The sequence below is a fragment of the Sphaeroforma arctica genome (assembly GCF_001186125.1).
Source record: "Sphaeroforma arctica JP610 unplaced genomic scaffold supercont1.504, whole genome shotgun sequence".
Taxonomy (NCBI): Eukaryota; class Ichthyosporea; order Ichthyophonida; genus Sphaeroforma; species Sphaeroforma arctica.
The window spans coordinates 22,154-34,344 of NW_014040054.1; the positions used below are offsets into that span (position 1 = coordinate 22,154).

The window sequence follows — 12,191 nt, forward strand, 5'->3', positions numbered from 1 at the left end:
GAGAAAGTCGCAAACAAAATAAAGAAAACCCACACACACCAATTCATGATCACAATTATACAGCTGAAAGTCAGGGGTTGCCTTGTTTATGCCGACCGTTGATGCATGAGAAACTAGCACGCGAGATAAGATCGCAGGACATTAGCAAAGCAGCGCAATCTCACGAGATGTGTAAGCAATGGATCGATTATGTAGATGAGTATAATATAATTTTAAAGTTGCCTATACACTTCAATACGGCTGCCGGAAATGGGCACAGCTATTCCAGGCGCAAGCAAAATTCGTGATATAGAGCACCTGCATACTGCTTTGGGGAGTGAAAAAACTGCTCAGAATGTTATTGCATCAGTAAATCCGGCTCAACAGAAAGCTCAGAAGTATATGGATGCTCAGCCAGAACAAGCGGATTTACCAACAGTCGGCGAACAGAATTACCCTTTTCTGACCCCATTAGCTTTCTCAGGGGATACACCAATGGCGAATGCGCTGGTGATTGAAGAGCCCCAAGCGCGTCAAGAAGACGAGGCGGCCGCCGCCTCCGGCCGACTGAAGTTAACTTAGGCAGTCAACGGGCGACGGAGAGTTCTACCAATACACGACAGCACACAACATCAACAACCTCGACATCTAGTACACGCGCTGAGGCAACGCACACAAGAAATATTAGGTCTGTTGTGCAACAATATATGTATTCATCTGAGAATAGGCGAGTACACATGTATACCAACATCACTCATCCACAGGATTGTGTACCAGCACCTGATCCGGTGGAACACAATAGATATTTATATCCCGATCCAAACGCGCACATACCTCCGCCTAATGCACGCGATTCCAATTATCAGATTATCAATGCATCGCAGGTTTCACATAATCATTACACATCCAGACATGGACACACAACGCAGCATTAACGAGCAATCCCTCCAGAATGTCCATATACATCTGTATGAGGATCACAGTCGATTACATGATACTCGTCAGAGATTGACGAATATTGTGCCACATGACCCACATAATCCTTACTTACAAAGAAACGACTCTCAGCGTGCATTTGAAATGCCTAAGCAGCCACCATCTAATGCATATGCATACACACATCCTAGATGATTTTATTCATCGGCTGCCGTACCACCTAGGTTTAAAATGAGTATTGCAAATGTGCATGCCGCATGACTCATAGCTGTTACGCCTTATCCCTGCGTAATGTCACCAAGCTGCAGAGCAGCTTGTGGTAAGTATATTTTGGTAATTCAAATAATTCTTCTGTGTTTTTGTGTCTGCCCACTGCCTAAGCGCCATGCAGTTTTCTTACCATCTGCAGATATTCTATTCCAGCCAGTAGTTTCTGTCACATTGCTGTTATATATAAAACCCTCTGCACACATATTTGTGCAGGAGGCGGTATATACAAAAACACATCCTTCTTTATCTGCTACCGTTAAGGCTCGTACGGGTGTCTTGCAACCCGCACGATAGAGTTGGTAAGGTTTATAAATATATAGCGCCGCATAAAGGAGTTGAGCATTACTGAGTTCTGACGCAGTTCATTTGCCAGACCTAATGCTACTGTAGACCAAGAACTATTTTGGTCAACTCTTGAAGGCTACATCTTCCTTTGCTGATCAACTTACGTTCTTTTAGAAAAGGTGCTAGGTTTACTTCTCCAGCCATAGTGATGTTGTATTGTTGCTGTACGAGGCGTATATCTACAGGCGTAACAAGCAATCCTACCCAAGTTGGTCCCTGTTGCTGCAAGAATGTACATAGGTTGCTTGGCAGTACATCTTTTACCTCAAAGAGGCGTATTCGTGTGAGCAAACATACTTTGTCGGTCCCAATTTGCATAAAATTCAATACATCACTCAGTTCATCGTCAAAGTCTTGTTGGTCGCATTCTAAATCAAAGGCGTACACATTTTAATATTTGGTTTCAGTGTTTATATTAGCACTTATAAGAATTTCCAAACCATGAGCCAATTCATTCGTATTGGTGATCAGAATTCGTCTATAATCATCAGGTAGTACGCAGAGGGGCAGCTCAGAAGCAACATCTGGTACAATTACTGGGGGTGCCGCTGCATTGCATAACTCGGGCGCGATTCGTTCTGCCAACGCCTCATCAGCAATATTGTGTGTTGATTCCCATTTTGACACAACTCGTGGAACTCTCTCAGCCCTCTTTCTACTTCGAGAGTGAACTTCGTAGTTGTAATATTCTGCACAACAATCTGTCCGTATTCATTCACCGCAGTAAAGAGTGCGCCCCAATAACATCGCATAAATTTGTCATAAATGTGCATCGTAATTTTAAAACTGTGATCCCATTTGACGATGCAAGTTGTAAGCTGCTGTATCCAGAGATCCTGATATGATCTGGCAGCTTGATTTATAGCATGAATTACTGCACCCGGGTACTTTCCAGACACAAAATGTCCTCTATAGCCATCGCGATCGTAGAATTGCGATCAAAGTTTTGCATTCTCGGCTTGCATACGAAGTGCTTTTTTTCAGAGTTAACATGGAAAACCGGGCGAGCATCTTGTGATTATATCTTCGCATATAAGTCTCTTTCAGACTTTCAGCTATATCGTTCATGGTTCCAGATTCAAGAAACCGATTCCGCATTTCTTGAACCACAGATATATCTATGGTGTCTTTATGTGTGATGTAAGCTGGAAAATCCAACTGTGCATGCCCGGGAAGCAATGCTATTACTCTTGAATCACAACTTGAGAATCCTATATTACAATCTTTACCTTTAAATCTACGATGTAGAATGTGATAACAGGTATCCCGGCTCACTACGCGACGTGCGCGGGGATTGTTTGGCCAGCCTCGACTGACAGTATTAGTTGACTCGCAGGATGGACAGGTGAGTAGAAGGCCAAAATATTGGTCAGGTATCCATTCAAATACGTCTGGATAATAGTACGGATCCGGAACTAAATTTGTAGCCCTTGCTCTAGCTAATTAAATAGAAGAGCTTGATGCACGGATCCACATACTCTCGGCTATCGCTTGCATACCAGCTACATCACTTTTCTTGAATGCTGCACTTATTCTCTCGTATATACTTTCGATGTAAACTTCCACAATATTCGGTTTTTCTGAGTGCGTGGTGGCGACAGGGTTTGCTGCCCGTATATTTTGTTGTGATGGGTGAATAGCTATATCAGTGGGCAAGTTCTCTTCTAATCATGCTATAGAGGTCTGAATGATGGGTGTGCTAGCAGATGCTGAATCAACGATCGTGACGCACTGATTTGCGATCACTTGAGTGTCAACAGCTGTGACGAAATATATATTATCTATCGATAGTGAAGTACTTTCGGAGCACTGATGGGAAGTATTGGATTCACTCACGATATTATTCGTCGTTGTTCTAGCAGCCATATTGGTCAGCAGTATTGGTTGATCTTGATCGCTTTCTGATTCAATATCGGAGAGTTGTACATTGACATCTGATGAATTGACATCTGATGGACCAAAAATATTTGTTGAGTATGTCTTATGTAATTTAGGCGTGATTTTTGTTTTTGTTTTTTTTAAAAGTACTGGTTGTGAATTGTGCTCTCTGACCTCTGTTCCCAATACATACTTTTGTTTGTTGTATTTGTATGCTTGTGCGATTTGATTTCATCATGGAATTCTTCCGTGACGCGACACTTTTGGGCTGATTCTTGGGAGAGTAAAATTATCAAACTTTTATCGCTTCCCGTTGCCGGAAACTTTTAGTGTTTTGTGCCGAGGGCAGGAACTTTTAGAGTTTTGAAAAACATTCAGTTTTTTCATATGATAAATATTCTTATTGGCTGTTGGATACAATAATTTCAGTATCTTAGATAGACCCAGGCCATTGGATACAAAACGTGAGGACAGACGCTGCTGGAGTTGGAGCTGAAACAGCATATCAGATTTCTAAAAACTCAAACGGATGCACCCAAATCACAGAAAGAGGACACACTAGGGCCACATAAGGCTTCATCAGGTCCCGTACTCTCCAAGCCTCAAACTCTCACAGTCTCACTCTCGCAGTACTCGGTACTCTCTACTACTACTAGTAGAAAGTTACGACTACATACTACTAGCTACTAGTAGCTCCGACACATCAGCCAAAAGTAAATAAATAAAAATATAGCTGCGTGTACTTTCGTACAAGAGACTGTGCATACTATTCGTATTGTATACATACATACGCTGGCCATTGGATAAGAGGTAGTGCTTCGCTAGGTTGTATCGGATTGAGCACATAAATAAATATTTGTTATATAACATCTGAGCAACATACAACGGCTTCGGTATGCTTAGATACGCAATCAGAGCTCCAGCTCTAAGGTTAGCCTTCAAGGTAATGTATAGTCAAATATTACTTCTTGTTAATGTATAGTCACATTATGGATAACTTATATGCTAGTTGCTTTGACAGTGTGCAAGAGTCTATCGCAGATATTTTCATGCTGAATATTTCCGTCTATCACTCACGCATTGGCATACTGGTCAACTCGTACGCAGGCTCAACCTATTGAAGTTGCAGGTTTAGTATATACCGTATTTATTAATGTTGAGGGGGTTGTTTCAGTATGAAGCGTGTTATGCTTACATATTCGCACTATATATATATTTTATGGGTTTGGTTGGGTGGGGAGATGGATTTTGTGTATACAGTTGCAAATGCACCTTGTTTGCCTTTACAAGCAAATACATAACTACAAGCAAACATAAATATTATTCAGACCGATTTTATTAGTGTATGTGTATACTTCACCAAAGCAGTCCTGGTACGCACCACAAAAATTCAATTGCTGTGTTTATCACCTGAAAAATAGATATCAAACTCTGCGGCTGTATACACACATCATGCCAAATTGTGCTTGAATCACACTTCACGTACATATGTAGATGCAAGTACATACGTATATATTTAAACACATTGTATATGTAGGTATACAAATGCGTTTGTGTAAATATGTAGATACTTGTATGTTATGCTTGCTTATATAATATCTCCGACAATGCATGTATCCATTTTATTTGTGAAAATGTAAGATATTAATTATGACGATCTGAATATATTACAATTTTATTTTAAGTAATGGGTATCTTCTTGTCTGCGCATTTCATATTATATATATATATATATATATGGGCACAGGTATGCACGCGTAGTTGCATGAAAATCCCGTTCGTTGCCGTGCACAAAGTTGTAATCGCTTCCTCATATGATCACTTGAGTATAAACAATACCGTGTACTCGTGCATATTGATATGTACTATTACGTGGATCATTTAAGCTCACTGAGGACCCTTATACTCCCTCTTTCTCCTCCGCCTTGAATTCTGTTTGGTGTGATACTCTCTTGTGTTTGTCATTTATACGCTCGTACCCATTGCCACCTATACTGTGTACGTGTCAAATACACGAGAGTGAACTGTTTTCAATGTACAATGCAGGTCTACCCTTCACCCACCCCCACTTGTACATCCATGCTTGTACCGTAGCCTGTCACTTTATACCTGGACACCTCAAGCGACCTGAATTCAAACACCCGCGTACATGCAGTCATACTCACAACGAAATGAACGTATACAATTTCGCTATCCCATAGGCCCAGGCACTGCCCGCGTCCCGTCTCGCGGCCAACAAAGTTCGGTACTCAAGTGCGGCTGCCACTGACCATGTGGAGACAGACACGCCTGCTATCCGAGTCAGAAAACAGCTCGCACAGAAGCGCAAGGAGGCGTTATTAGGCGGTGGACAAAAGCGCATAGACACGCAGCATAGCAAGGTGAGTCTGAGTGGTGTGTGTGTGTGTGTAGATGTATCTGTTGTGTGTGATAAGGCTGGGGTGTTTGCATGCGTCTACTGTGACGTGTAGGTAGGTGTTGCATGCGAGAGGTGATCAGGGTAACGGGTATTTTTTACCTAATACCCGACCAGGGTGGTTGTACTTCATGTATGTAGAAAATTATGGAACTCGTATCCGTCAACGTATGTAATGTAGACTGTTGTATAGATATATAAGTGTGACGAAGAACCCTACAGTAAATAATATACCTACATAGTACAGCACGGAAACGCCATAGTTAAATGGTACACTGCACATGTATCTGGTGGTACACGCACACGGCACAACAAGGCAGAGCGATTGGTCTCGTCTGATCGGCCGTATGCGTGAAAGGTCTTTGGGGTCACATCCAGACAGGGTGAAGCGCTACTCGTTGTGGTACGTACAGTTATAGTTATACGCAGCAACTGTTATGAGACTTACGTAGTAGACGCTACAGATAGCAAGAGTGTATAGGCACACGCAACTAAGCGTGTGCGTGCCTTGTGGGGCGGTCGTTGTGGATACGTTGTGAGTACTGTTACGTTAATTATCTGGTGGAAGACATACTATATATGTTCGTCCTGACGCCTCAGCTTTACACTTTTGTAGCCGATATGCTCATACTTATACTTGTGTCCCAACTGCGTACACCCGATGGTATCTATAACAGGGCAAGCTCACCGCTCGCGAACGATTGGATGTGTTGTTGGACACTGGCAGTTTCCAGGAGACTGACATGCTCATGGAACACACGTGCACGGACTTTGGCATGGAGAAGCAGAAGGTGTGTGGCGCAATGTCTAGGCTTGTGTTGTATGTATGTGTTTTCTGTATGTTTCCATCACCGCTTTGGACACCCGATGGTGATTTATGTACCTAGGTACGTGGCCTGCTTGTGAGTCCGTGTCTCTTGTTTGCCTACTCCGGACTAGGGCTGTGTACTTTTTTGTACATCAAAGTGTAGATGTCTTACATCTGTACATGGGTAGTACATCAAAGTATGTATGTCTTACATCTGTACATGAGTAGTACATCAAAGTATGTATGTCGTACATCTGTACAAGGGTAGTACATCAAAGTGTGGATGTCTTACATCTGTACACGGGTAGTACATCAAAGTGTGGATGTCTTACATCTGTACATGGGTAGTACATCAAAGTGTGGATGTCTTACATCTGTACACGGGTAGTACATCAAAGTGTGGCTGTCTTACATCTGTACATGGGTAGTACATCAAAGTGTGGATGTCTTACATCTGTACATGGGTAGTACATCAAAGTGTGGATGTCTTTCATTTGTACATGGGTAGTACATCAAAGTGTGGATGTCTTACATCTGTACATGGGTAGTACATCAAAGTGTGGATGTCTTACATCTGTACATGGGTAGTACATCAAAGTGTGGATGTCTTACATCTGTACATGGGTAGTACATCAAAGTGTGGATGTCTTACATCTGTACATGGGTAGTACATCAGAGTACGTATGTCTTACATCTGTACATGGGCAGTACATCAAAGTGTGTTTATGCGAACCGTATACGTGCTAAGTGGCAGCGAGCACATCACTCCACGCTACGACACAACGTGTGACATTGTTTCTCACTTGATAGTGCGAGTGCCGACTGGTCGATAGTTAATTGCCACGCAAGAGACTATTGATTATATATTTATTATTCGTCCAAGACAGTATGGCAATGCATACTCATTTGTAGAGCTCAGTGCAAGCTGACTCTACCATTTCTTTTGCCTTCTCCATGAGATATGCATCTGATTCATCTATATCCCAGCCGGACCCCCGAACAGATATCCAGAATACCACGCACAAAAATACGTTCAATTTAAACCCGAATCTCATACCCTATATAACCACTAAATGCAGCCTGTGGGTGATGGAGTTGTGACGGGCCGAGGCATGATCAACGGACGTCTGGTGTATGTGTTCTCACAGGACTTCACAGTGTTCGGTGGTTCGCTCTCCGCGGCACACGCCAAGAAGATCTGCAAGGTTATGGATTTGGCTATCGAGATCGGCGCGCCTGTTATTGGTAGGTGTAGGCGTTCTGTGTGGGTCGTTTGTGAGTATGCCTGATCTATGCATATTTGGCTGTATCGTGTGGTAGTGGTGTGTGGTGGACTTGTGTAATCGGTAGGGTGCATTTACTGATTGAGTACTGGATGAGGTATGCTGATGCACAGTGAAGCAACGTCCAACGGGTATAGATGTATTTGGTTTTGGCTCACACACTCAATCAAGCGCATTAGTCTGAACTACAGTAGAGGAGGTAAAGTCCGCTACGTCTGTGCCTGAGATAATGTCGAGAAGACCAGACAAAGTAATGATTTGTTGTTGTGAAATGAATGGACGTTACTGCTCGCCGTTAAACAATATAGACACGGCTGTAAAGTAAAAATCCAATTCATATATGTCAGAAACTTGCGCATCAGATTGTATCTGTTTACGGTACGTATCAATCCACCATATGTGCGAATCAAAGCAGTGCAGGCTGATAATAGACCGAGCACATCTCCGCCGCTCACACATTCAGGTGCATATGCACAGGACTGTCCTCCGCCAACCACCTTACACTCCCCCACGACACTTGACAGGTCTCAACGATTCCGGAGGTGCGCGTATTCAAGAAGGTGTAGACTCGCTCGCGGGTTACGCAGACATCTTCCTGCGCAATACCTTGGCCAGTGGTGTGGTGCCGCAGATCAGCGCCATCATGGGACCCTGTGCGGGGGGTGCTGTGTATTCGCCCGCTATCACAGACTTCACGTTCATGGTCGAGAACACTTCGTATATGTTTGTCACCGGCCCTGATGTGGTCAAGCAGGTGTGTGTGTGTCGTTTGCCTAAGAATGAGTTGCTAAAACAGGGTCAGAGATGTACAGTGTCAATATTAGTCTGTGCTCTGGGGGTGTTGTGTGCTTGTCTGCTAGACCAGGATTCTTCGTTTTGTGGTGAGGACTTTTCGTATGTGTCTGATATGGCCAAGTAGGTATGCATGATTTGCATCAGATGGCAATAGTTGGATCTGTCTTCATACTTCTTAGTTCAATAATTGCAACCGTCAACACATATAGAACCCGTCTCTGGTGTATCTTCTTTGTGAAAGGGTGCTATTATATGTCCTGCGTTTTGGGTGTCTGTGGTGGTTCAAATAGGGTCCGAGTCATGCTCGCATTTATCGTCCAAAGGAAGTGTCTCCGGGACTGCTCTGTGGTTTGAGTTGTCTACATATCCCTCATGGTACTGGGCACATCAGTCCGGTCAGTCTGAATGCGGAAGATCACAAGCGCACCACCGGCCAAGCCTACCACTGACAGTATGGCTATTCGGGAATTCCTTGTGATCGAGAACTAACCAGCATTATTACCCGTCTCTCCGCAGGTTACCAACGAAGATATCACACAACAGGAATTGGGAGGTGCCAAGGTGCACACGCGCAAGTCAGGAGTTGTGCACAACGCCTTCAGGAACGATATTGACGCGCTTCTAAAGGTAGGCAGGGCAGGCGTCGTTCGCGTTTACTCGCGTGTGTGTGCACTTTACCGTGCGGGTAGATGCTATTTGGATATCTGTACTGGAAAGATTACCTGGGAATAAGTTCTTTATTTAACAGCAAGAAGACTCATTCTACAACCAAACCGGCCCAGGATGTACGTTAGAGAATATAGTTAGTCACGATATCGCTGATGTATGGCGCTCAGATTGCTTTGTGACGAATCGACGTTATTGATGGGTTCCGACGTACGGCGGGTATGCTCAACTGTCACATGTGCAGTCTTGATTCAAAAAATGCATTCTGATCTTTATCGGTTGGTTACTGTTTCTAGATTCGCGAAATGGTGAGCTACCTACCTCTAAGCAACAAGGACAAGGCTCCCGTCATGCGCACTGATGATAGCCCCAACAGAATGGTGCCTGCGTTGAAGACTATTGTACCACAGAACCCGCAGCTCGCTTACGATATGAAGTCTGTGGTTAAGAAGGTGTGTGCGTAAGCTGATGCCATCTGATGAGCACGCCGGTCAGACCAAACACCTCCAGCCCTGATTTTACATCAATAACTCTGCAGTTAATTCGACTGCCCTGTATTCATGCAAACAAACTCGTTTTCACACTCACTCTCAGGTCATGGACGATGGTAAGTTCTTTGAGATCCAGGAAGACTTCGCAAAGAATATTGTGGTTGGTTTCTCCCGCTTGGAGGGTCGTACGGTTGGTGTGGTTGGTAACAACCCCGTATCCGCCTCTGGATGTTTGGACATTGATGCCAGTGTTAAGGGTAAGTTGCGTGCTTAAAGTCTTATCATACTACGATATAGTTTTGCATATGTATATCTATCTGCGCACTAGACCTTCCTGACTGTGTAAGCCTTCGTACATATATATATATATATCATATAGGCCATCTATATGCCATGCACATACCCTCCATAAACTCTTCTCCATTCGTCCCACACATATCAGCCGCCCGTTTCGTACGCTTCTGTGACTCGTTCAACATCCCTTTGGTGACCTTTGTCGACGTGCCCGGCTTCTTGCCCGGTACAAAGCAAGAGTACGGTGGTATCATCCGTCATGGTGCCAAGCTGTTGTACGCATACGCTGAAGCTACTGTCCCCAAGCTCACGGTCATCACGCGCAAGGCTTATGGAGGCGCTTACGATGTCATGAGGTATGTCTGTGTGTGGTTGGGTGTTTGTGTCTGGCTTACGTGAATGTTTTTGTTTTGTTGTATACAAAGTCGACGTCCGTATGGTCACTTTTCAGGCAATGTAGCGTTTTAGGGCTATATTGTCATATCTATCGGATGGTGACGGTTAGTTCCAGTCTGTGTGTTTCTCGCATAGTTATGTGGCCGAGAGCGCAGCATCCTCTTTAACTTTGCCTTGTATTCAATACGTGTGACGAAAATACCAACTGCGTGTGGCCTCTTGTCTCACATTCTAAATCGAATTCAACTATAGCTCTAAGCACTTGCGTGGAGACATCAACTACGCTTGGCCCAATGCCGAGATTGCAGTCATGGGAGCTAAGGGAGCCGTGGCTATTGTCAACAGGTAGGTGTAGTAGAAGCAAATCTATGTTTTTTTGCACTGCATGTCATGTCAATTGACAGATGCTTCATCAGGGAATGGTCTGCACTGCACGATTACCGAGCTTGTTGTAAATACACGGAATGTGCATGTTGGGTCAGTGTGAACAGTTTGTACATCCTCTATAAATCTGCCACCGTGCCAGAATGTGTATAAGATAAGCCGGTGTGTTGTGATTTTTTTGTGATACCTAGTTGGCTTTTGACAAATCCACCTCGTGTCTCCAATATTCTATCAAACTCCCCGTATGTGTTGTATGTTTCTCTCATACACTATGAATCTCTTTTGAATTAAGAGTTTTAGTTGTTTGCTATGGCTCATTGTCACCAATTTGTTGTCGACCAACAGAGGTGAGGATCTTGTGGAAGCACAGAAGCACTACGAGGCTAAATTCAGCAACCCGTTCACGGCTGCGTCTAAGGGCTTCATCGATGATGTCATCGACCCTGCCACCACACGCATGCGCCTGTGTGCAGACTTAAATGTACTGGCCAATAAGAAGCAATCCAGCCCCTGGAAGAAGCACGGAAACATCCCACTCTAAATAAAGAACTGCTCTAGAAAGTAAACGTCATGTATTCTGGACATCGGACAATAAAATTATATATGTGTAGAAATAGCCTCAAATACTCTAATCGCGGGTGTGGTCTTATGTTTTAACATTTGCATGCGCGTCAATAAATCTATATATTTTTATAATATCAATGGGTGGAAGTGAACCGCATCGCCAGAAATTACTAACGTGCAGAACAAAGTGAGTGTATTTTCGGATGTATGTAGTAGAAAGTACCAATAGGTGCACCCAATTGTTGGATAGTCAATTCACTATTGGTAAACTTGGTTGTGTTTGTGATATTGTGCATGTCTGTCCGTGGCATTTGGCTGGCAGTGGTATAGATTTATTTCGTGCTTGAATGAATTGGCCGATATGTGGAACTAGACCCTCTCGGAGCAGATATACCGGATGTTTATCTTCAGGAAGCATCCCGTGAACTAATTATGTACTGCTTTCGACCCCCATCCTTCAAAGCCACCTTGAATTCTCTTGACGTGGACCAGAGATATTCTTCAGAACTATACGAATACGTTGTTATGAGTCATTTGCAGAAATCTGTGACGTGCCGTGGTGTCACTAAGAGTGTAACAACTATAAGTCGGTTTATCTGTAGAGACGAGACCGCGAATACTAAAAAATAAAGGGTTTTTCTATTGGCAAAGAGCGAGGCTTTAGCTCGTATTTCCCCTGTCCTAAT

The 12,191-nt window shown here is 43.6% G+C and overlaps 2 protein-coding genes across 2 annotated transcripts; both read left to right on the forward strand.

Annotated features, from left to right (window-relative positions):
• Positions 1 to 249: 249 nt before the first annotated feature.
• Positions 250 to 561, forward strand: SARC_06806 (hypothetical protein; the record flags this gene model as incomplete). Its single annotated transcript, XM_014299272.1, has 1 exon — positions 250 to 561. One exon carries the CDS (start codon positions 250 to 252, stop codon positions 559 to 561), a length of 312 nt encoding a protein of 103 aa, XP_014154747.1.
• A 3,569-nt stretch (positions 562 to 4,130) lies between these two features.
• SARC_06807 (propionyl-CoA carboxylase beta chain, mitochondrial) lies at positions 4,131 to 11,682 on the forward strand. Its single transcript, XM_014299273.1, has 11 exons — positions 4,131 to 4,351; positions 5,610 to 5,789; positions 6,502 to 6,615; positions 7,712 to 7,877; positions 8,440 to 8,669; positions 9,227 to 9,337; positions 9,673 to 9,828; positions 9,971 to 10,124; positions 10,310 to 10,517; positions 10,810 to 10,902; positions 11,287 to 11,682. Exons 1-11 carry the CDS (start codon positions 4,304 to 4,306, stop codon positions 11,480 to 11,482), a joined length of 1,656 nt encoding a protein of 551 aa, XP_014154748.1. The 5' UTR covers positions 4,131 to 4,303; the 3' UTR covers positions 11,483 to 11,682.
• Positions 11,683 to 12,191: the final 509 nt, after the last annotated feature.